This window comes from Pleurodeles waltl, chromosome 10, assembly GCF_031143425.1.
Source record: "Pleurodeles waltl isolate 20211129_DDA chromosome 10, aPleWal1.hap1.20221129, whole genome shotgun sequence".
Classification (NCBI taxonomy): Eukaryota; Metazoa; Chordata; class Amphibia; order Caudata; family Salamandridae; genus Pleurodeles; species Pleurodeles waltl.
In genome coordinates this window covers 472730126-472752741 of record NC_090449.1, presented here as the reverse complement: position 1 = coordinate 472752741, position 22616 = coordinate 472730126, and the positions used below count along the sequence as shown (strand labels likewise).

At 46.2% G+C, this 22616-nt stretch overlaps 1 protein-coding gene across 2 annotated transcripts in view; it reads left to right on the top strand.

Moving 5' to 3' along the window:
• The window catches only part of KCNH2 (potassium voltage-gated channel subfamily H member 2), a 1485214-nt gene that overhangs the window by 1429006 nt on the left and 33592 nt on the right, over positions 1-22616 (top strand). For both annotated transcript variants that reach the window (XM_069210759.1, XM_069210762.1), the window contains one exon: positions 16542-16641. In XM_069210759.1, the coding sequence (XP_069066860.1) occupies positions 16542-16641 (100 nt within the window). The remainder of the gene's footprint in view (positions 1-16541; positions 16642-22616) is intronic.

Sequence of the window (22616 nt, the reverse complement as noted above, 5' to 3'; positions counted from 1 at the left end):
CACCTTGGCTAGTGCCAGGGTGCCCTCACACTAAGTAACTTTGCACCTAACCTTTACCAGGTAAAGGTTAGACATATAGGTGACTTATAAGTTACTTAAGTGCAGTGTAAAATGGCTGTGAAATAACGTGGACGTTATTTCACTCAGGCTGCAGTGGCAGGCCTGTGTAAGAATTGTCAGAGCTCCCTATGGGTGGCAAAAGAAATGCTGCAGCCCATAGGGATCTCCTGGAACCCCAATACCCTGGGTACCTCAGTACCATATACTAGGGAATTATAAGGGTGTTCCAGTAAGCCAATGTAAATTGGTAAAATTGGTCACTAGCCTGTTAGTGACAATTTGAAAGTAATGAGAGAGCATAACCACTGAGGTTCTGGTTAGCAGAGCCTCAGTGAGACAGTTAGGCACCACACAGGGAACATATACATGCACACCTATGAGCACTGGGGCCCTGTGTGACAGGGTCCCAGTGGCACATACATATAGGCCACAAACCTATGAGCACTGGGGTCCTGACCAGCAGGATCCCAGTGACACATAACAAACATACTGAAAACATAGTGTTTTCACTATGAGCACTGAGGCCTGGCTATCAGGATCTCAGTGAGACAGTGAAAACAGTGACAAACACCCTGACATACACTCACAAACAGGCCAAAAGTGGGGGTAACAAGGCTAGAAAGAGGCTACCTTCTCACACAACCCCCCCCCAAACGAAGGACAATAAGGCTAACCTTGGCCAGTTGAGACTTTATTGTCTAAGTGGTGATAAGTAGAGAGTAGCTCTGCAATAGACTGGTTACTCCCTTTATCATCCACTATATGGTTACTTCCCTGTGGGGATGTAAACCACCCTGTTTGAAGTTTTTTAGCTAAGCAACAATGTGAAGATGTATTTTCAGAGTTTCTATCAGTAAGTTTTAGTTTAGAGCAGTGGGAATTGTCCACTGAACCTATTTGTAGTGATGGAAATGCCAGACAGGGATGCTGTCTCAGAAAAGCCATAGCTGGGCAAAAACTTTGTCCATATGGCTGGAAGAGAGAACAGGGATGCTGTTTCTCTTGGGTTGGAGCAGGGCAGGGATGCTGTCCTATCAGCTCCACACTAGGGCAGGGATGCTGTCCTAAGTGTTGTGAGGCAGTGCAGAGTTTCTGCACTAAAGTTTCTCTGGGAGGGTTGGAGGGATGCTCCATGTTAACTAAAATGGTGCTCTTTTTCTCACCAATGTTAGTTATCCCACAGAGAGGTACTTCCACCTCAGGGAGTCCAGCTTTGCCAGCTGATGATTCCCTTGGAACAGGTGCCACCCCAGGAGAGGTTTCTCCCACCACAGGAATAGTATCCTGAATGGTAGGGTGGTTAGGGGATACTGTGATACCCTTTTTACCTGTTGCTGGAGAGGGATCCTGAGTTTTCAGGCCTTCTCTCCTTTGCTTTTTCATTTCACTTGAAATGAGAGGGAACAATTCCTCAGGGATGCCCAGCATGGCTGCATGGGCATAAAACTCTACATCAGCCCAACCTGAGGCCTCTAGGTCATTACCTAAGAGACAGTCTACAGGTAAGCTAGGTGATACCACCACCTGCTTAGGGCCAGTAACTCCACCCCAACTAAACTGAATTATAGCTAAGGGAAGAAACTTAGTGGAGTTATGGACATCAATAATCTTATACTGTTGTCCAATGATGTGTTGTTCAGGAGGCACTAGGTTTTCAGTCACCAAAGTGAAACTGGCACCTGTGTCCCTGTAGGCCAAGGCCTCAACACCATTTATTGAAACTGTCTGCCTGTACTTATCCATTGTAAGGGGACAAGCAGCCAGTGTGGCAAGGCCAATGCCACTAGGTGTGACAGAAACTGTCTTGGGACTGATTACATCAGTTTCCACTATGGACCCATAAGTGAACCCAACTACACCCTTTGCTTGACTGTTGCCAGCAGTCCCACCACTAGTACCACTACTGCTAGGGGCACTAGAGCTTGATGTATTAGTGGTGGTAGGCTCAGGGGGTTTACCTGGACAGGACTTATCCCCTGGCCTATGGCCTCTGTTTTTACACACAAAGCACCAAGGCTTTTTAATGTGTGCAGGTTGGGAAGAAGAGGAAGACTTTGTTTTATCCCCACCCTCTGAAGAGTGTTTAAGATTTGAAGTGGGATCTTTGGTTTTACCCTTATCCCCATGCTTATCTTGAGATTTTTCACCATCTTTCTTCTTATTGCCATCTTTGTCACCCCCTGTATGAACTTTTCTGTTCACTCTTGTTCTGACCCATTTGTCTGCCTTCTTTCCCAATTCTTGGGGAGAGGTCAGATCAGAGTCCACCAAGTACTGGTGCAACAAATCAGACACACAATTATTAAGAATATGCTCTCTCAGGATTAAGTTATACAGGCTGTCATAATCAGTAACTTTACTGCCATGTAACCACCCCTCCAAGGCCTTCACTGCCTGGTCAATGAAATCAACCCAGTCTTGTGAAGACTCCTTTTTGGTATCTCTGAACTTGATCCTGTACTGTTCAGTGGTTAAGCCATAACCATCCAGGAGTGCATTCTTAAGAACTTGGAAATTGTTAGCATCATTTTCTTTTACAGTAAGGAGCCTATCCCTACCTTTTCCAGTAAATGATAGCCATAGGATAGCAGCCCACTGCCTTTGAGGGACATCCTGTACAGCACAGGCCCTCTCAAGTGCAGCAAACCACTTGTTAATGTCATCCCCCTCCTTGTAAGGGGGAACTATCTTATGCAGATTCCTGGAATCATGCTCTTTTGCAGGATGACTATGGGGAATACTGCTGCTGCCACCATGGGTATCTAAACCCATTTTCTGTCTTTCCCTCTCTATTTCTAAAGACTGTCTATCCAAATCCAGCTGTTGCTTCTTGAGCTTCAGTCTGGTTTGCTCCACTCTCAATCTATTGAGCTCCCTTTCCAACAATCTGTCATCAGGGTGGGTGGGAGGGACATTTCTAGATACAGAGGTGTGATGGGAATGAACAGAAGGAGACCTGTCCCTTACAGAGGGCACCCTAACAGCTTGGCTACCAGTATAATGTGAGAGCACATCATCAGTATGATGTGATTCAACCTCTGTACCAACTATGCTAGACTGTCTAGTAATGGGCAGGCTGAGAAGTTTCTTTCCTGAACCTTTTCCTGGGGGAGTCCCTGGATCAGATTGAGAACCATTAGCTACTTTTTCTACAGATTGGGCACTTATGGCCTTATCCTGTACTCTAAGCATATTAATTAACAGTTCTAAGGAAGGATTCTTCCCTACACTCAAACCTCTCTCTATGCAGAGACTCCTTGCTCCTTTCCAGCTAAGGTGATCATATGCAAGTTTGGACAGTTCAACTTTTTGGCCTGTGCCAGACATTTTTAGAGAGAGTTAAAGTGATAGACAAAAGAGAAAAAAAGTTTTCAGAACTTTTTGGAAAGACAGAAAAAACTTTTTAAACTTTTAAGAACTTTTTGAAAGTTTAGAAGTACTTTTCAGCACTTAGAAAAGAGTGAAAAGAGGAAATGCAAAACTTTTTGGCTATGTGTATATACACTGACCTTGTTTTGTATATTTTTCTCTTATGAAAAGTACAATGACAAGAGTGGTAAGTAGTCTCAAGCACTTATCCCACCACTGCACAACCAATGTAGGAGGCTGGACTGGCTTGTAGTGAGTACCAAGGGGTACTTGCACCTTGCACCAGGCCCAGTTATCCCTTATTAGTGTATAGGGTGTCTAGCAGCTTAGGCTGATAGATAATGGTAGCTTAGCAAAGCAGCTCAGGCTGAACTAGGAGACGTGTGAAGCTACTACAGTACCACTTAGTGTCATATGCACAATATCATAAGAAAACACAATACACAGTTATACTAAAAATAAAGGTACTTTATTTTTATGACAATATGCCAAAGTATCTTAGAGTGTACCCTCAGTAAGAGGATAGGAAATATACACAAGATATATATACACAATAGCAAAAATATGCAGTATAGTCTTAGAAAACAGTGCAAACAATGTATAATTACAATAGGATGCAATGGGGAAACATAGGGATAGGGGCAACACAAACCATATACTCCAAAAGTGGAATGTGAACCACGAATGGACCCCAAACCTATGTGACCTTGTAGAGGGTCGCTGGGACTATTAGAAAATAGTGAGAGTTAGAAAAATAACCCTCCCCAAGACCCTGAAAAGTGAGTGCAAAGTGCACCAAAGTTCCCCTAAGGACAAAATAGTCGTGTTAGAGGGAGAATGCAAGGAAAACACAAATCAGCAATGCAACAACGATGGATTCCTGTCTGAAGGTACCTGTGGAACAAGGGGACCAAGTCCAAAAGTCACAAGCAGCTCGGAGATGGGCAGATGCCCAAGAAATGCCAGCGGTTGGTGCAAAGAAGCTCTTACTAGGCTGAAGAACTGTGAATACTGCAGGAACGACAAGGGCTAGAGACTTCCCCTTTGGAGGATGGATCCCCCACGCCTTGGAGAGTCGTGCAGAAGTGTTTTCCCGCCGGAAGGACGCCAACAAGCCTTGCTACACGCAAATCGTGCGTTTGGCGTTTTTGGACGCTGCTGGGGCCCAGGAGGGACCAGAAGGTCGCAAATTGGACCTGCAGAGAGAGGGGACGTCGAGCAAGACAAAGAGCCCTCACTGAAGCAGGTAGCACCCGGAGAAGTGCCAGAAACAGGCACTACGAGGATGCGTGAAACGGTGCTCGCCGAAGTTGCACAAAGGAGTCCCACGTCGCCGGAGACCAACTTAGAAAGTCGTGCAATGCAGGTTAGAGTGCCGTGGACCCAGGCTTGGCTGTGCACGAAGGATTTCCGCCGGAAGTGCACAGGGGCCGGAGAAGCTTGCAAAGTCGCGGTTCCCAGCAATGCAGCCCAGCGAGGTGAGGCAAGGACTTACCTCCACCAAACTTGGGCTGAAGAGTCACTGGACTGTGGGGGTCACTTGGACGGTGTCGCTGGATTCGAGGGACCTCGCTCGTCGTGCTGAGAGGAGACCCAAGGGACCGGAAATGCAGCTTTTTGGTGCCTGCGGTTGCAGGGGGAAGATTCCGTCGACCCACGGGAGATTTCTTCGGAGCTTCTGGTGCAGAGAGGAGGCAGACTACCCCCACAGCATGCACAAGCAGGAAAACAGTCGAGAAGGCGGCAGGATCAGCGTTACAGAGTTGCAGTAGTCGTCTTTGCTACTATGTTGCAGGTTTGCAGGCTTCCAGCGCGGTCAGCGGTCGATTCCTTATCAGAAGGTGAAGAGGGAGATGCAGAGGAACTCGGCTGAGCTCATGCATTCGTTATCTAAAATTTCCCCAGAGACAGAGACCCTAAATAGCCAGAAAAGAGGGTTTGGCTACCTATGAGAGAGGAAAGGCTACTAACACCTGAAGGAGCCTATCAGCAGGAGTCTCTGACGTCACCTGGTGGCACTGGCCACTCAGAGCAGTCCAGTGTGCCAGCAGCACCTCTGTTTCCAAGATGGCAGAGGTCTGGAGCACACTGGAGGAGCTCTGGACACCTCCCAGGGGAGGTGCAGGTCAGGGGAGTGGTCACTCCCCTTTCCTTTGTCCAGTTTCGCGCCAGAGCAGGGGCTAAGAGGTCCCTGAACCGGTGTAGACTGGCTTATGCAGAATTGGGCACACCTGTGCCCAACAAAGCATTTCCAGAGGCTGGGGGAGGCTACTCCTCCCCTGCCTTCACACCATTTTCCAAAGGGAGAGGGTGTCACACCCTCTCTCAGAGGAAGTTCTTTGTTCTGCCATCCTGGGCCAGGCCTGGCTGGACCCCAGGAGGGCAGCTGCCTGTCTGAGGGGTTGGCAGCAGCAGCAGCTGCAGAGAAACCCCAGGAAGGGCAGTCTGGCAGTACCAGGGTCTGTGCTACAGACCACTGGGATCATGGAATTGTACCAACAATGCCAGGATGGCATAGAGGGGGCAATTCCATGATCATAGACATGTTACATGGCCATATTCGGAGTTACCATGGTGAAGCTACATATAGGTAGTGACCTATATGTAGTGCACGCGTGTAATGGTGTCCCTGCACTCACAAAGTTCAGTGAATTGGCTCTGAACAATGTGGGGGCACCTTGGCTAGTGCCAGGGTGCCCTCACACTAAGTAACTTTGCACCTAACCTTTACCAGGTAAAGGTTAGACATATAGGTGACTTATAAGTTACTTAAGTGCAGTGTAAAATGGCTGTGAAATAACGTGGACGTTATTTCACTCAGGCTGCAGTGGCAGGCCTGTGTAAGAATTGTCAGAGCTCCCTATGGGTGGCAAAAGAAATGCTGCAGCCCATAGGGATCTCCTGGAACCCCAATACCCTGGGTACCTCAGTACCATATACTAGGGAATTATAAGGGTGTTCCAGTAAGCCAATGTAAATTGGTAAAATTGGTCACTAGCCTGTTAGTGACAATTTGAAAGTAATGAGAGAGCATAACCACTGAGGTTCTGGTTAGCAGAGCCTCAGTGAGACAGTTAGGCACCACACAGGGAACATATACATGCACACCTATGAGCACTGGGGCCCTGTGTGACAGGGTCCCAGTGGCACATACATATAGGCCACAAACCTATGAGCACTGGGGTCCTGACCAGCAGGATCCCAGTGACACATAACAAACATACTGAAAACATAGTGTTTTCACTATGAGCACTGAGGCCTGGCTATCAGGATCTCAGTGAGACAGTGAAAACAGTGACAAACACCCTGACATACACTCACAAACAGGCCAAAAGTGGGGGTAACAAGGCTAGAAAGAGGCTACCTTCTCACACCTAGCCAATCCGTCTTATTGCAGGTTGAATTCTCATGATCCCCTAAGAAATGAGGAAATACCATGTAGTCACTAATTCCATGTCCAGTCCCCAGTAAATATTCATTTTGGTCTGTACTTGCAGCTTGAAACCCATGGCTAGAAATTAAGCAACCCACAGTGTTCCCAAGGATCTCATAATTCCAATGGGGCTGTTAGCTGTAGTTATCGACACCATCGGAATTAATAGGTCACTCTTAATTAAGGCTTAAGTCTTCGAATCCTTGGCTAAAGTGTCAAACTCTTCACCAACTGTGAAAAATGTAATATTTATTTATTTATGTATTTAAGGATTGCTGCATAGTGCTATTGCTGCTTTGTAGCTGCTCTCCAGTGACATATGTGTTTGGCAAAGATTATCATGATAAGTAAAGACAAAGGAAGGAGTAATAACTTTGAGGATCCCATTCCCTGTACAGTCTTAAGCTGGGCCACAACAGATGCATTTTTAGGCCTCTCTAATATTTACAGAAGTGCATTTCCAAGTCTGAGGGTGTAGTAGTATCTTCAATATTTTTGTACCAAGCATGTGAAAGATCCTTTATATAAAGTGTTTAAAGTAGCCGTAGTTTCTGGTTTAAAAGTGTCACCAAAAGTATACCCAGGTATTTTAAATGATGGTACTTCTAAATGAACACCAGTTTAATTTGGATAAATAACGTGGGATTGATCCTTGCATGGCTTGTGTATTTTATAAAGCAATTTAATCCCTAACCTTTCTGAAAAGCTGGAAACACGCAGAAGTCAAAGCCCTCCTTAAGACACCAACTGCAGACCCAAGCGAGCTCAGCAACTACCAGCGCATCTTGCTGCTACTGTTCCCAGCCAAAGTCATAGAGTAAGCGATCAACAAGCAACTCGCCATATACCTTGAACTCCATGAAATTCTGGACTACATGCAATCAGGCTTCTGCAACAATGACAGGACTCCAGCAGCCCTCATTGCGCCCACAGATGACATCCAGACCATCTGCAAATGAGTAAAAACCACAGCACTCATCTTACTTGACCTCTCAGCAGCCTTCAACACTGTTTCTCACCATGCCCTCATGAGAAGACTAGATCACACAGAAGTACAAGGAAGAGCACCAAAGTGGATAACCCCATTCATCACAGACAGGACCCAGAGAGTGAGACTCCCATCCTACATGTCAGAACCTAAGAAACTCATCTGCAGAGTCCCACAGGAATTGTCACTCATCCCAGCCCTCTTCAACAAATAAATTACTCTTCTCGCAAGGATCATCAGATCACACAGAATCAACATCATCTCCCAAGTCGATGATACGCAGCTCATCATATCTTTGGCAGACTACACCAACACCACCAGAACAACTTCACAACTTGCATGATAGGCGTGGCAAACTGGATAAGAAAGAATTGCCTGACCCTCAACACTGACAAGGCAGAAGTGCTGAACTTTGGGAACAAGAGCTCTTCCTAGGATTCCTCCTGGTGGCCCATGGAGCTAGGCCCCACACCAACCCAGACGAAACACACTAAAAACCTAGGGCTCATCCTGGACAACAAACTCACCATGACATCACAGGTTTATGTTGTTACCTCCTTGTGCTTCCACATCCTACGAATGCTGCAAAAAATCTATATGTGGCTCCCCTAGAAGACCAGACACACTGTCACACAAGCCCTCATCACGAGCAGACTGGACTGTGGCAATACATCCTACTCTGGAATCTCCACACACCTCCTACACAAACTCCAGATTATCCAGAATGGTGCCACCAGTCTCATCCATGACCTCTCACACCACACTCACATCACACCTCACACCTTATCTCACGAAACTCCACTGACTTCCCATCCATAAATACTGCTACTTTGAACTCCTCACTCATGCATAAAAAGCACTGAATAAAATAGGATCCTCCTGCCTCAACCACCATGTACACTTCTAGTAACCCATCAAACTGAGCTCAGCCCCTATTTCTCGCACCCTCCCCCGCATACACAGAAGCTGAGCTGGTAGTTGTTTGTTTACTCACGTGTGCCAAGACAGGTAATGACCTCACCCAACACATTAGGGCCTCAACACGTCTTCTTGAGTTCCACAAGAAGATGAAGACCTGGCTCTTCAAAGAAGCTGCAGACCCGCCTCTTCGACTTACCCTGTTCCTACTTGTTGGAAAATGGCCCTTCTGAAGGGTCACTCCAAACTTTTTGCCTTCCTCCTCTTTTTTTTCCAACCTCATTTTTGCTGACTTTAAGACTCTGGACACATTACCACTGCTAACCAGTGCTAAAGTGCAGGCGCTCTCCCTCTAAAAACATGGTAACGTTGGCTTATACCCAATTAGCATATTTAATTTACTTGTAAGTCCCTAGTAAAGTGCACTATATGTGTCCTGGCCCTATAAATTGAATGCAACTAGTTGGCCTGCAGTTTACTGCACTTCGACTTGGGCTTTAAAACTATTTGCCAAACCTTAAACTCCCATTGTTCTACATATACGTCACCCCTATTGTAGACTCTAGGTAACCCACTGGGGAGGGTGCTATGTAGGTAAAAGGCACGACATGTACTTATGGGTTTTACATGTCCTGGTAGTGAAAAACTCATAAATTCGTTTTCCACTACTGTGAGGCCTGCTCCTCTCATAGACTAGCATTAGAACTGCCCTCATATACCTTTGAGTGGTAAATTCTGATTTGGAAGAAGTGGCCTTGTCATGTTTAGTATGGCCAGAATAGTAATAGAAAATCCTACTTGCTGGTGAAGTTGGATTTAATATTACTATTTTAGAAATACCACTTTTAGAACATGGGCACTTCTCTGTACTTACTGCCATCTGTGCCTTACAGCCTGTCTCCAATCCACGTCTGGTCTGCGTTAGTTAACAGCTCCCCTTGTGCATTCCACCCAGAAGGCCATAACCACAGGACACTCTGTCACATCTGCATTCATCTGCATATTGAATGGGTCTCCCTGGGCAGGAAGGGTGGAGAGGCTCTCACTTACATTTCAAAGGCCATTGACCTGCCCTCACATAAAGGACTGATAACCCCCCACAGGGATACTGGCAGACAGTACTGGGCTGAAAGGGGAACTTGTGCACTTAAAAAAAAAACTCTTTAAAGTTTCTCTCACTTCAAATACTTTTTTGGGTATATAAACTGGGTCTCTGACTCCACCAAATCAGACACTTCTGGTTCTACACCTACACTTTGTCAGAGTAACTGCCTGGCTGCCCAAAGGACTCATCTGGACTGCTTTGCTGAGAAGGACTGCTGCCCTGCGTGTTGCCCTGCTGCCCTGCTGGCCTCTGACTTTGCTGGAAGGACTCTGCCTTCCCTAAAAGTGCTCTCTAACGGCTTGGATTGAGCTTGCCTCCTATTCTGAAGTCTTGGGGACAGCAAAGACTTCATCTACTAGCTTTTAGCTAGTTTTCTGACTTCAGCAACACCAGGAATTACTTCAGCAACGCCAGCCCTGATGTCACAGCCTGCTCCTGCTCTATGGGCAACACTGCATGCAACAACCGCGGCCTGCCATGCTAGACCAACATTGCTGCGATACCTCTGACATCACGCAGTGTAATCGCCACACTGTAAAGTTGACTCATCACATTTTGACCGACTGGATTCATTGACCACGCCCGGCCACAAGAGATCGATGCCTCGCCACCAACGCCGCATCAGCTCCCCCTGAACCGGATGGATCCAACACCTCGCCTTCCTTGCCTCGCAGTAAGGAACCAACGCCTCACCTCCCCGGACCTCATAAGGGACTGACGCCGCACCAGCTCCGGTGGTGCTTTTTCTCCACAATTCCATGCAATGTCTTTGTTTCTTGGTTTTCAAAGGTACTGTACCCCGGGGTCCATGTGACTCTGTGACCGGCTCCTGTTGTGTCGGATTATTGGAAGCAACTCCATCAACGACGCCATGATAGCCCCTGTTGGAGCTATTGAGTTTTTAAGAGCTTTAGTGGTCTCACTGACAACGCTGGACGGCGTCACCGAACCACTGCCTGCACCATGACCTGTGGGCACCACGCATTGCATCGTCCCGCTTCGCACCGCAACTTCGACGCCATCGACGGCAGAGCTCCTGACTTCATCAGCCCGGAGTTCGATCCGCAAGGTGTGTGACTTCAAGGGCGCTACGACTCCTGCACCGACTCCGGAACCAACATTGCATTGCAGCGACACCGCTCTACGAAGATCACCACAAGGATCACAGCATCCTGCAATTCCAAGGATACTGTTTGCGGGTGTCCCCGACACCGTAGCTGGGCCGCGATGCCGCAGCCAGCCTGAACTGTTGGTTTTGTTGATCACAATGCCATGATAGCCCCAGGTGGAGCTATTGACTTCAAGGAACTGTATTTTTTAGTAAATCTTGCAAAATTCATATCTTTAACCCTGTATGTTGGATTTTTACTGTTTTGGTCTTGTTTTGCACAGATAAATATTGGCTACTTTTCTAAAACTAGTGTGGTGTCCTTTTGTAGTGTTTTCACTTATTACTGTATGTTATGTGCAAATGCTTTACTCATTTCTTCTGAGATAAACCTGACTGCTCGTGCCAAGCTACCAAGGGGGTGAGCAAGGGTTATCTGAGAGGATATCTCCCTTATCCTGACTAAAGTGAGGGTCCCTATATGGACAGGGCGCAAACCGACTGCCAACTAGAGACCCCATTTCTAACAAATCATTACTGTAGGAAATTGTGTTACTGGTTGAGGGTGGTGGAACTCTACTCAAGCAGCAACCACAACTCCTGTCAGATTGAATTCACAAGCAACCCCAAATTAACCTGTGCATAACCCTCTAGTAGCTTGCCACAAAAGCAGTCAGGCCTAACTTAGAGGCAGTGTGTAATGTATCTATACAGCACTTCAAACAGTAATAAAGTGAAAAAAGAACACAATAAGCATCACACACCAATTAAGAAAAATAGTGTGAAATGTAATATATTATTTGGCACCAACATAACAAAAATCAAATTAGTTCAACCAGAGGTATGCAGTTTCAAAGAATTAAGGTCATATAATGCCTGAAAACACAAAGCACCACTTGTGGTTATCTGGTCGTGCAAGACCAGGTGAAGTCACAAGTTCAGGCCAATGCCGAAGTGTGGGCAGGAGACAGGATATTGATTGGTTCCACTGAAATGCAAAGTGTTTTGTTCACTGTGGAGGGGGCTGCAAGGGTAGTGACTTGGATGGTCATTGCTGTGGTGCAGAGAGCAAGCTGGGCATTGCGGATGGTCATCGCTTTAGTATGAAGAATCTATCAAATATTGCAGATGGCCGTTGCTGGAGATTCAGGTTGGCGGTCACTTTGGGCTGTCAATGCCGTAGCTTGAAGTGCAGATCTCTTGTTGCAGGTAATCACTGGTGGTCCCTGTAGTATAGAGTCAGGTTCACTGGTGGGTTGCTATGGCCTTCAGCATAAACGCCATGATCTTGGCACAAACAGGCCCATTGGCAGTCACGAAGAGTCCAAAACTCCAGGATTTTTCCTTCTCTTGAAGTGGGAGGTCAACTAATGCCACACCAAGGGTCCTGAAACTAAGAGGCACCGCTTGAGGATCAGCAGCTTACTCAAGCAGAGGCCAGCCGGGCTCAGGAAGGTCCTGTTGCAAGTCCAGGCAGCAGGTCAGCTGGGCAGGTAAAGAGAGGCTTCTGAAGCTTATTATGTCCCTGTAGCTGAGAACAGGTCATCAGTCAGCTAACCCTTGGAGTCACTTCAGCCTGGGATGAAGGATGCAGGTCCACTCTTCCTTCTCAGCAAGCAAGATGGGCCTTAGCAGCAGCGCAGCAGGGCATCCTTCTTCTGTAGTATCCACAGGTCCAGGAGGATACTGAAGAGCTGGGTCTTATGGTCCACTATTTATCCTTGATGCTAGCTTTGTATTAGAAGGTTCTAGAGGTGTACACCCCAGTAGTGTTTGGAATGTTCTTCCTCCTTGCCCTGGTCCCGGCTTGTCTGGGGACACATATGACTAGTGTGAAACCCTTTACGTGTTGAGGCACAGGCTTTGTGATGTGCAAGTGTGGTAGGTCACAGCTCCACACCCCTATCAAGACAGAGATGGCCCATCCTGCCAACACATGTTCCCCTTTGTCTCACTGTCGAAACACAATACAAAAAGACCAACTGCCAGCTACATATTGTCATGTGACTCAGGATACAGGCTGCAGGCACTGAATGGTTGGGACAAGAAAATGCCAACTTTCTAAAAAGGGTATTTTCAGAATTGTGGGGGTCATTCTAACTTCGGCGGGCGGCGGAGGCCACCCGCCAAAGTTCCCCCGCCAGAATACCGCAGCGTGGTCAAATGACCGCCGCGGTAATTCTGACTTTCCCGCTGGGCGGGCGGGCGACCGCCAAAAGGCCGCCCGCCAGCCCAGCGGGAAAGCACCAGCAACGAGGATGCCGGCTCCGAATGGAGCCGGCCGAGTTGCTGGTGTGCTACGGGTGCAGTTGCACCCGTCGCGATTTTCAGTGTCTGCCAAGCAGACACTGAAAATCAATGTGGGGCCCTGTTAGGGGGCCCCTGCAGTGCCCATGCAAGTGGCATGGGCACTGCAGGGGCCCCCAGGTGCCCCACGACACCCGTTCCCGTCAGCCAGGTTCTGGCGGTGAAAACCGCCAGAACCAGGCTGGCGGGAAGGGGGTCGGAATCCCCATGGCGGCGCTGCTTGCAGCGCCGCCGTGGAGGATTCCCTGGGCCAGCGGGAAGCCGTCGGGAAACCGCTGGCTTCCCTTTTCTGACCGCGGCTTTACCGCCGCGGTAAGAAAAGCCCCTGAAGCACCACCAGCCTGTTGGCGGTGCCTCCTCCGTCCCCTACCCTGGCGGTCTCGGACCGCCAGGGTAGGAATGACCCCCTGTGTCTTAAAATTCAAATTTACCTTTAAATAGCTTTTTAAATTATCATTCTTTTGACACCAAACTCAACATTCTTATCTGCCCCCAATTAAAAATCATCACTTACTAAATGTAATAAGGCACCCAAATGTTATCCTTTGGGAGAGGCAGGCCTTACAGTAGTGAAAAACAAATGTCATTTTTATCACTACCAGGAAATGGAAAGGTTCAAAGTACATGTCCATCTTTTTAAATACATTGCACCCTGCACTATGGGCTATTTAGGGACTACCCTAAGGCTGACTTACTTGTATTAAAAAGGAAGGATTAGGCCTGGCAAAAAGGTTTATTTTGCCTGATTGAAAGGACAGCTTGAAACTTCCAATGCAGGCTGCAATGGAAGGGTTGAGATATCTTTAAAAGACTATTTAAGTGAGTGGCACAATCAGTGATGCAGGCCCACTAATAGCATTTAATTTACAGGGCCTGGGTAAGTATAGTGCCACTTTACTAGGGACTTACAAGTAAAATAAATGTGCCAATTGGGTGTAAACCAATTGGACCTTGTTTAAAGGTAAGAGCACAAGCACTTCAGCACTGGTTAGTAGTGGTAAAGTGTGCAGAGTCCTAAAAGCCAACACAAATGGGTTCAGAAAACAGGAGGGTGATGGAAAAAAGTTTGGTGATGACCCTTCAGAGCGGCCCAAGTCCAATAATGACTAACTGAGACAAGTGAAAAGAATTGTACTTTCTGTCAAGTGTGGAAGGCTTATAGCATTGAGAAGACTCATTAGGTTGTGTAGACCTACGAGGGAAACACGTCACCAGGCACCAGTTATGGACTTACTACAGTTCATAACTACTACAGTATCACTTGTACGCAGGGTGTTATGGCTCTGTGAAATAATGAATTTGCTTCAGGGTTGTGTCTGCCTTTGTAGTTACAGATTCAAATCTCAATGGGTCCACCCAGCCATCAATACTCCCAAGTATAAAATGAGTACCATAGAGTTGGGGAGTTGCTAAATTGGAGCCAGTGGTTGTAGGTGACCCTTCATCCCATTCCCCCAGCTCTCAGTGTTAGGCTCGAGTCTTATTTTGCATCATCAGACTTTGAGCAAGAGCAAGAAAAAGGAAGACAAAGTGAAAAGGAGGGGAAGGGAAAGAAGGGAAAACAGTGACAGTGGGAGAAAGCAGGGATGAAAAACAACCTGGAAGAGTAAGATAAAGAGACGTGGAGTGTATGAAGGTAGATGAAAGTGGCTTGAGGTGGAATCAGGACTAGATAGCCTTTGTGTCTGACAGCCCTAACTTTCAGCTGTACAGGTGGAGAGCTTGAGAGAAAAACTTTCAGTCCCAGTACTCGTTGTTTTACAAATCAAGCACTGGAGTTGGGTAACAATAAACATCTGTTTTTCAGTGTCAAGATGCCCCAAGGAGTGTACATGAATTTTACAAAAACATAATATGTTTTCTTATTAATATAAAAAAATAATAATAAGGAAATACATCTAAGCAAACACAAGAAGGTATACTTTTTTTAATGAGTTAGTATTATTATGATATTACCTTTTTTGGTGATAAAAAGGATCTATTAAGAGGGTGGATCTGGCTTTAAAGTACAAATCAGCACTATAATAAAGGAGAACTATGTATTTTTGTGTCAAGGATAGAAGCTACTGGTTATGAATCTAAATTAAGAACCTGAAGAAGGCACAATCACCACAAGGTACTACACATGTAGGGCCAGATTTACTAAGCACCTGTGTTTTCCTTGTGTCACGTTTTTAAGGCAACGCAAGTTACAAAGCCACACAAATTGATATTTGCAAGGGCTTGCATCACCTTTTACCCATGAAACTATTGCAGTGCAGCACCTTGCACTGCCTTACAATACCCTGCTTTAAGGAAGCGCTACTTGAGTGAAGCATGGGCGTTCCCCTGCATTCACCCATGTATTGTGACGCAAACCCAGATTTACTCAAGTCTGTAAACCTGAGTGTGCACCAAAATAGTGCTCCTATCCTCACTGGTGTAACAAGGAGAACTATATGCATTTCTCCTCTTTACTTCATCTTTGTACGTGTGCTGCATTCTGCAGCTCACATACAAATAGGAATACTCCTCGCTGAATAGTTTTTGTGCAGGAAGGGGTACCTTCCTGCGCAAAAACTATCCTGTCCACAACACAAGAACACTGGGATCGTGGCACAAGGGTGCCTGCGTTGACACTAGGCAGTCACAAGTGTGCCAGCAGTAGGAGAGAGCTGGACAGCGCCACATCTTTGTAAATAAAGTGCAGTTCATCTCTCTCCCATTTACACCATGCAGCCTAGCAACTTACGTTACTGAGCTACGTTGCATGAACTGTTAGTAAATGTGGGCCATAGTGATTTCAAGGTGTTCACAGTTAAATCACAGTACAGACTGTGTCCACTGCAATATTTGCAAAATATCAGGCATAGTCTGTTTACCAAGGACATTATTAACAGACTACTTTCAGAACAGAATGGTGCATGCCAGCATCCCAGGCATTGTGGTAAGTAGGACGTTTAGAAATGTTGCTTAAAATGTTTTCCTTACTTCCCGCGCCTTTCCTGTAAGGCTTGAAAATTAATGAAAACGCTGACTGCTTTTCACATTCCTTTGAGCATGAATATAGGGCACTAACCAGGAAGCAGTTCAGTGAGTACCTAACTTTTATGCTGTGCACAGCATTAATATTAACGACAAAATGAATAACAATAACACATAATAATAAGAAGAATTGCTATTGATATTGTTGCTATAATATTTACTATTAGTAGTGGTATTATATTTATTATTATTGTAGTATTCGTTATACGTAAATATCCTTTTTTCCTAGACTAATATGATCCCGGGTTCTCCGAGCAGTGAGGAGTCAGACGGCGGCTTTAACCGCCTGCGGCGACGGAAGCTTTCCTTTCGAAGAAGAACAGACAAGGGTAAGCGAGAGGGGTCCTAAGGAGGGGACACTGCGTTCCAGTGATAAATGCCCACGTGACCGTGTGTGGACAGTGAGCCTAAACCAGTGCTTAATATATAAAAAAAACAATAATAATAATGATGATGATTAAACTCTGGTCCCCAGCGTTTTTCTTTGGAGGCTGCTGCCCAATTCTACCACTGCCGTGGGTTGTTAATGCATAGGGTGTGATTAAAAGCTCGGTGGAGGGCTTATTCTGTCACAACGGTGACAAATATCCCATCCGCCAATATCCAAATCCTATTATATTCTACGGGATTTAGATGTCAGCGGATGGTATATCTGTCACAGTCATGACGGAGTAACCCATCCACTGAGTTCTAAATCAGGCCCCAGTGACCATCATATTTTGTGAACTAAGCGGTACTTTTATTGTGGTTGACTTCAGGGTACTTAATACAATTAGCCACAACTAAAGCACAGTTTCCGTGACAATATATGGAGGCTTCTATTGTTGCTTAATAATGCTTCATACCTGGCATTACATTGTATTACATTTTGTAATAATTTAGCTGCAGTTTGTAATTCTGACACAAAATGGCGGCTGGCCCTCATTTTAACCATTCAGTGGAGCCAGCATTGCCGCATGTCAGATGGCAATCAAAGTCTGCGTGGGGTCGGTTTACCTAGCTTCGGCCTCCGCAAATCTCAAAGGGTGGGGTCGGGGGGCAGGACAGAGATGGAGGGGGTGAAAATAATAAAAAAAAATATATAATAAACTTACCTACACTGTCGCCACTGCCTCCTGCCGTCTCGCACTCCTTTTCCCTCAATGTGGTGTCCCAGCATTTACTGGGACACCAGCACAGGCTCCCCAGCAATACTGGTGCTGCTTTCATGCTAAAGCCAGCATGAAAGCCGTGTCAGGATTAGTCTGAGCATCATGAACTGCCGCTCAGACACAACCCTGGTGCCTGTGCAGTTTCTCCAGCCCGGCTGTTAAACACAGCTGGGCTGGAGAAACCTAAGTGTGCGCGTGTATTTGGCAGGCCGTTTCAGGCCAGCTAAACACACATGCACACTTAGGTGCACTCTCGCCTCCTCCCCTCTCCTCCCTCCCATGGCGCAGCACTACCCCTCCCTTCACACGCAGCACAAAAATAAAACAATAGTGAATTATCGTTTTCTGTTTCTGCTGCTGGCTCAGCCAGGGGGCGACGCTCCTTGGCCATTGTGAAGGAGACGCCCCTGTATTTACCAGCGCACTTTGAAATTAATCTTTCAGAATCAGACTGCCAAACTAGAAAAATATAGGGTCTGATTTAGATTTTTGCAGATGGGTTACTCTCTCACAACGGTGAAAGCTATCCTGTCTGCCGAAATATAAATCCCATAGGGAGTAATGGGATTTATATTTCAGCGGATGGGATATCCGTCACCTTTGTGATGTAGTAACCCATCCGCTGAAATCTAAATTCAGGCGGGTAGTGTCATGCTAGCCTAAAACAAGTGCTGATGTGCACCAGCAGCTAACATCAACTCAAACTAAGGAATGGAGTTAACTGTCAAACAACTCAGGTTATCGCGTAGTTTGTACATGTTACTGCAGGTGATGGGCATGACACTCATGTTTGGTGGGAATCTATGCTCATGGTTTGGACCGATACTAATTTCATATGACTTTAACTCAGAGTAAAAGAGAGAAGGGAAAAAAGGAGGGAGGAGGAAGAGTAGGCTGGGAAAAGAGGGGCAAAGCGGGAAAGCAGAGATAAAAAAAAACATAGAGTTGGGTAAAGAGACAGGAGGTATAAAGTGATGGAAGAATGAGGCATGAGGCGGAATGAAAAGTAGGCTGACTTGGTATTTGGCACCTCATATCGGGCAACAGACTCCTAGAAAACATTTGGTGCCTGAGAAGTTTGTGTAAGTATTTACTTTTTACACATCCTTCATTGGTATCACACAAGATTCAACTGCGCAGAGTTGGGTCTTGTCATACAATCAAGACTAGATTTATTGAAGTTTTGTATGAGCTCAAGGTGATGAATAGCGACACCAAGACTTGCATGGTATTTACTAACAAGTGCAAAAGGTGTTTTGCGCAACAAAGGATCTCCGTTCTCAGTGAAATAGCCACTTTGCAATGCTTTGCTTCACTTTGCATCAAGGGGACATTACTGGGGTGGATCAGTGGAAATATGCTGATGTTTCGGTTTAAAGCTAGTCTGAGGTAGCAGGACTTTTCTTTTTTTATCACAAATTAACACCTACTGGAAGCAGAAAAAAGGGAAAATACGTTCATTTCTCCCAAAAGATAGTGCATTGTGTAGGTGCTGTAATGTACAGCCCACAGCCAAGGCGTAAGATCCTTCTGAGTTTGCGAGGCTTAGGAATTTGTTTTAGAATTACGTGCTTCCAGTGCAAATCCTACTCTAGGTAGTGCACTCTCATCTCTGTGTCATGTTGGCAGGCTGTGCGTCACACAAAGCTACCTGCTTGTGCGCCAAATTAAGTGAAGACAGCAGCAGCAGGCCAACATTAGGGGGCATATATATGAGTTTGTCACAGTGCAGTGCAGCAAGTCACATTCCTGCCTTTTTCCCTGCGCTGGCACCCGTCTGGCAGCCTAGCATCAACGCAGGCACCCTTGCACCATGGTGTAAGGGTGCCTTTGTTACATGCAGGATTGTTTTTGTGCAGGAAGGGGCCCCTTCCTGCACAAAACAACCCCCGAGGCATGTTCCTGTATCTATGTGTGCTGCAGAATTCAGCACACATAGAAAAAATAAGTAAAGAGGAAAAAAAAAGATATTTCTCCTTGTTACGCCTCCCCTGTGAAGGCAAAGCATTTTGACACATTTCCAGATTTACTAGTTCTGGTAAATCTGGGAATATGTCAAAATCCATGGGAATTGTGTGGTAATACCCATGCAACGACCATGGAAAGGCTTCCCAGGGCAGAATAAGGAAACACAACAATTTGCGCTTTATTGCCTTACTTCAAATTTATGAAGCCACTCAGGACCACAGAAATTGGCATTGTGTGGCTTCATAAATCGCATTTAAGGGTTGCGCCACACATGTCCCACATCGCGTGGTGCAAAGGTGACTTGAACTATCTCATAAATATGCCCCTTAGTAAATATGACTGTGCTCTGTATTTTTCTCCTTGCACAACACAGTCCAGCAAAATTCGTTGCTGCCCTCCGTTGCACGAAAAATGTGTAAATATGGCCCTTACTGCTTCGAAGCCCAGGTGAACTATGACAGTAGGTGCAGCCGATGCTAGAGTCTTATCGGTGGAGTATTGGACCGGAGAGCCAAGGGTGAACTCTCGCCTTTGTTCTCAGTAGGATTAGTAGATATGTTATCATAGCTGTTGAAAAAACCTACAGCCATAACAGTCCACGGGATATTGCATAACAGTGGCAGTGGTGTGCTTATTTACACGTCAGCGACACTGTGCATTATTCGAAGTCCAGTGTCAAAGTCCTGTGCACATTCAGCAGTAACTGCGAACACCCTCACGTCTCTTTTGCTGTTTGCTGTATCTTCAGCACTGGTTGACAAACTCACTAATGCACCAGACGTTACAGCCACTGATAATACCGACCGTCCTGTAATTGCAGCAGGAACGTTCAGGGGTGCACGTGCATAAAACACTAGTTGTAGTCCTCCGTTCCATTCAATTAGGTGCGTGGGGACACAACGCTCTAGTGTTCCATAGTCCATATTCGTGAGTGCACGGCACACGAGTTCTGGGGCCAGATGCAGGAAATGGATAGCGACTCGCAAACGGCAAAAATTGCCGTTTGCGACTCGCTAATCGCGTTTCCCTATGCAGAAATGCATATTACGAGTCGGTACCGACTCGCAATATGCATTTCAGAATCGCAAATAGGAAGGGGTGTTCCCTTCCTATTTGCGATTCGGAGTGGTATGCAATACCATTTGCGACCGCATATGCGGTCGCAAATGGTGTCGCAGTTACCATCCACTTCAAGTGGATGGTAACCCACTCGCAAATTGGAAGGGGTCCCCATGGGACCCCTTCCACTTTGTGAATGGACCCACAAATATTTTTTCAGGGTAGGTAGTGGTCCAAGGGACCACTACCTGCCCTGAAAAAAAAACCGAAACTAAAGGTTTCGGATTTTTTTTTAAGTGCAGCTCGTTTTCCTTTAAGTAAAACGGGCTACACTTAAAAAAAAAAAAACTGCTTTATTTAAAAGCAGTCACGAACATGGAGGTCTGCTGACTACAGCAGGCCTCCATGTTTGCGAGTGCCTAGGGGCCAGATGCAGGAAACGGATAGTGACTCGCAAACGGCAAAAGTTGCCGTTTGCGACTCGCTAATCGCGTTTCCCTATGCAGAAATGCATATTGTGAGTCGGTACCGACTCGCAATATGCATTTCAGAATCGCAAATAGGAAGGGGTGTTCCCTTCCTATATGCGATTCGGAGTGGTATGCAATACCATTTGCTACCGCATATGCGGTCGCAAATGGTGTCGCAGTTACCATCCACTTCAAGTGGATGGTAACCCACTCGCAAATTGGAAGGGGTCCCCATGGGACCCCTTCCACTTTGTGAATGTACCCACAAATATTTTTTCAGGGTAGGTAGTGGTCCAAGGGACCACTACCTGCCCTGAAAAAAACCGAAACTAAAGGTTTCGGATTTTTTTTTAAGTGCAGCTCGTTTTCCTTTAAGGAAAACGGGCTACACTTAAAAAAAAAAAGCTGCTTTATTTAAAAGCAGTCACGAACATGGAGGTCTGCTGACTACAGCAGGCCTCCATGTTTGCGAGTGCCTAGACTCGCTATGGGGCCGCAATTTGCGACCCACCTCATGAATATTAATGAGGTGGGTCATTGCGACCCCATAGCGAGTCGCAGACGGTGTCTGAGACACCGTTCTGCATTGGAAATTGCGACTTGCAATTTGCGAGTCGCTCCGACTCGCAAATTGCAAGTCGCAATTCCCAACTTTGCTACATCTGGCCCCTGGTTCGGTATCTCACACTAATAGGTGCATGGCACACTAGATTCACCCCCGAGAGGTGTGTGTGTATGATACATTAGCTCTGGCTCTGTATTTCACACTAGTGGGTGCGTGGCACTCTACTCTGGCTGCCAAGGGTCTATGCACACAACACAATAGTTTGAGCGCTGCATTTCTTACTAGTGGGTCCACAGAACATTAGTCTTATGGCAAAAGGGTGTGCAGGTGTAACACACTACTTCTACATCTGTGTTTTATACAAATAGAACGCAGGGGACACTGTTTTTATGGCTGTTTCCTCTGACACACTAGTTCTTTGAGTTGGAAAGATGGATGTCTTAGGCACTAGTTGTAGTTCTGTATTTGAAACTAATGTGCGGGGTCGGCGGGGTGCATAACACACTAGTTCTGCATTTCAGACGGGCGGGGGTCTAGGGGCAGAAAACACTAGTTCCAATTCTGTATTGGAGACTAACAGGGGTCTGGACACAAAACACTAGTTCTAATTGTGTATTTGAGATTACTTGGGGGTCAGGGTTAATAACACACTAGTTCTAGTTCTGTATTTCAGATTAATGGGGCGTCTGGGTGCGAAGCACACTAGTTCTAGTTATGTATTTCAGATTAATGGGGCATCTGGGTGCAAAGCACACTGGTTCTAGTTCTGTATTTCAGTCTGGTGGGGTCTCGGCGCAGAACACACTAGTTCTAGTTCTGTATTCTAGACTAATGGGTGGTCTGGGTGCATAACAGACTAGTTCTAGTTCTGTATTTTATAGTAGTGTGCTGTGCATCCTAGCGGATGCATGGCACACGTGTCTTGTGGCAGTCGGGTGCATATGCATGAATTCTGCATTTCGCGATAGTGGGAGCTTGGAAGACTAGTTTTATGTTCGATAGGTGTGGGTGCATAACACACCATTTATATTTCTGTATTTCAGATTAGTTGTGGAGTGCGTAACACACAAGCAGTATTTTAATCTATATGC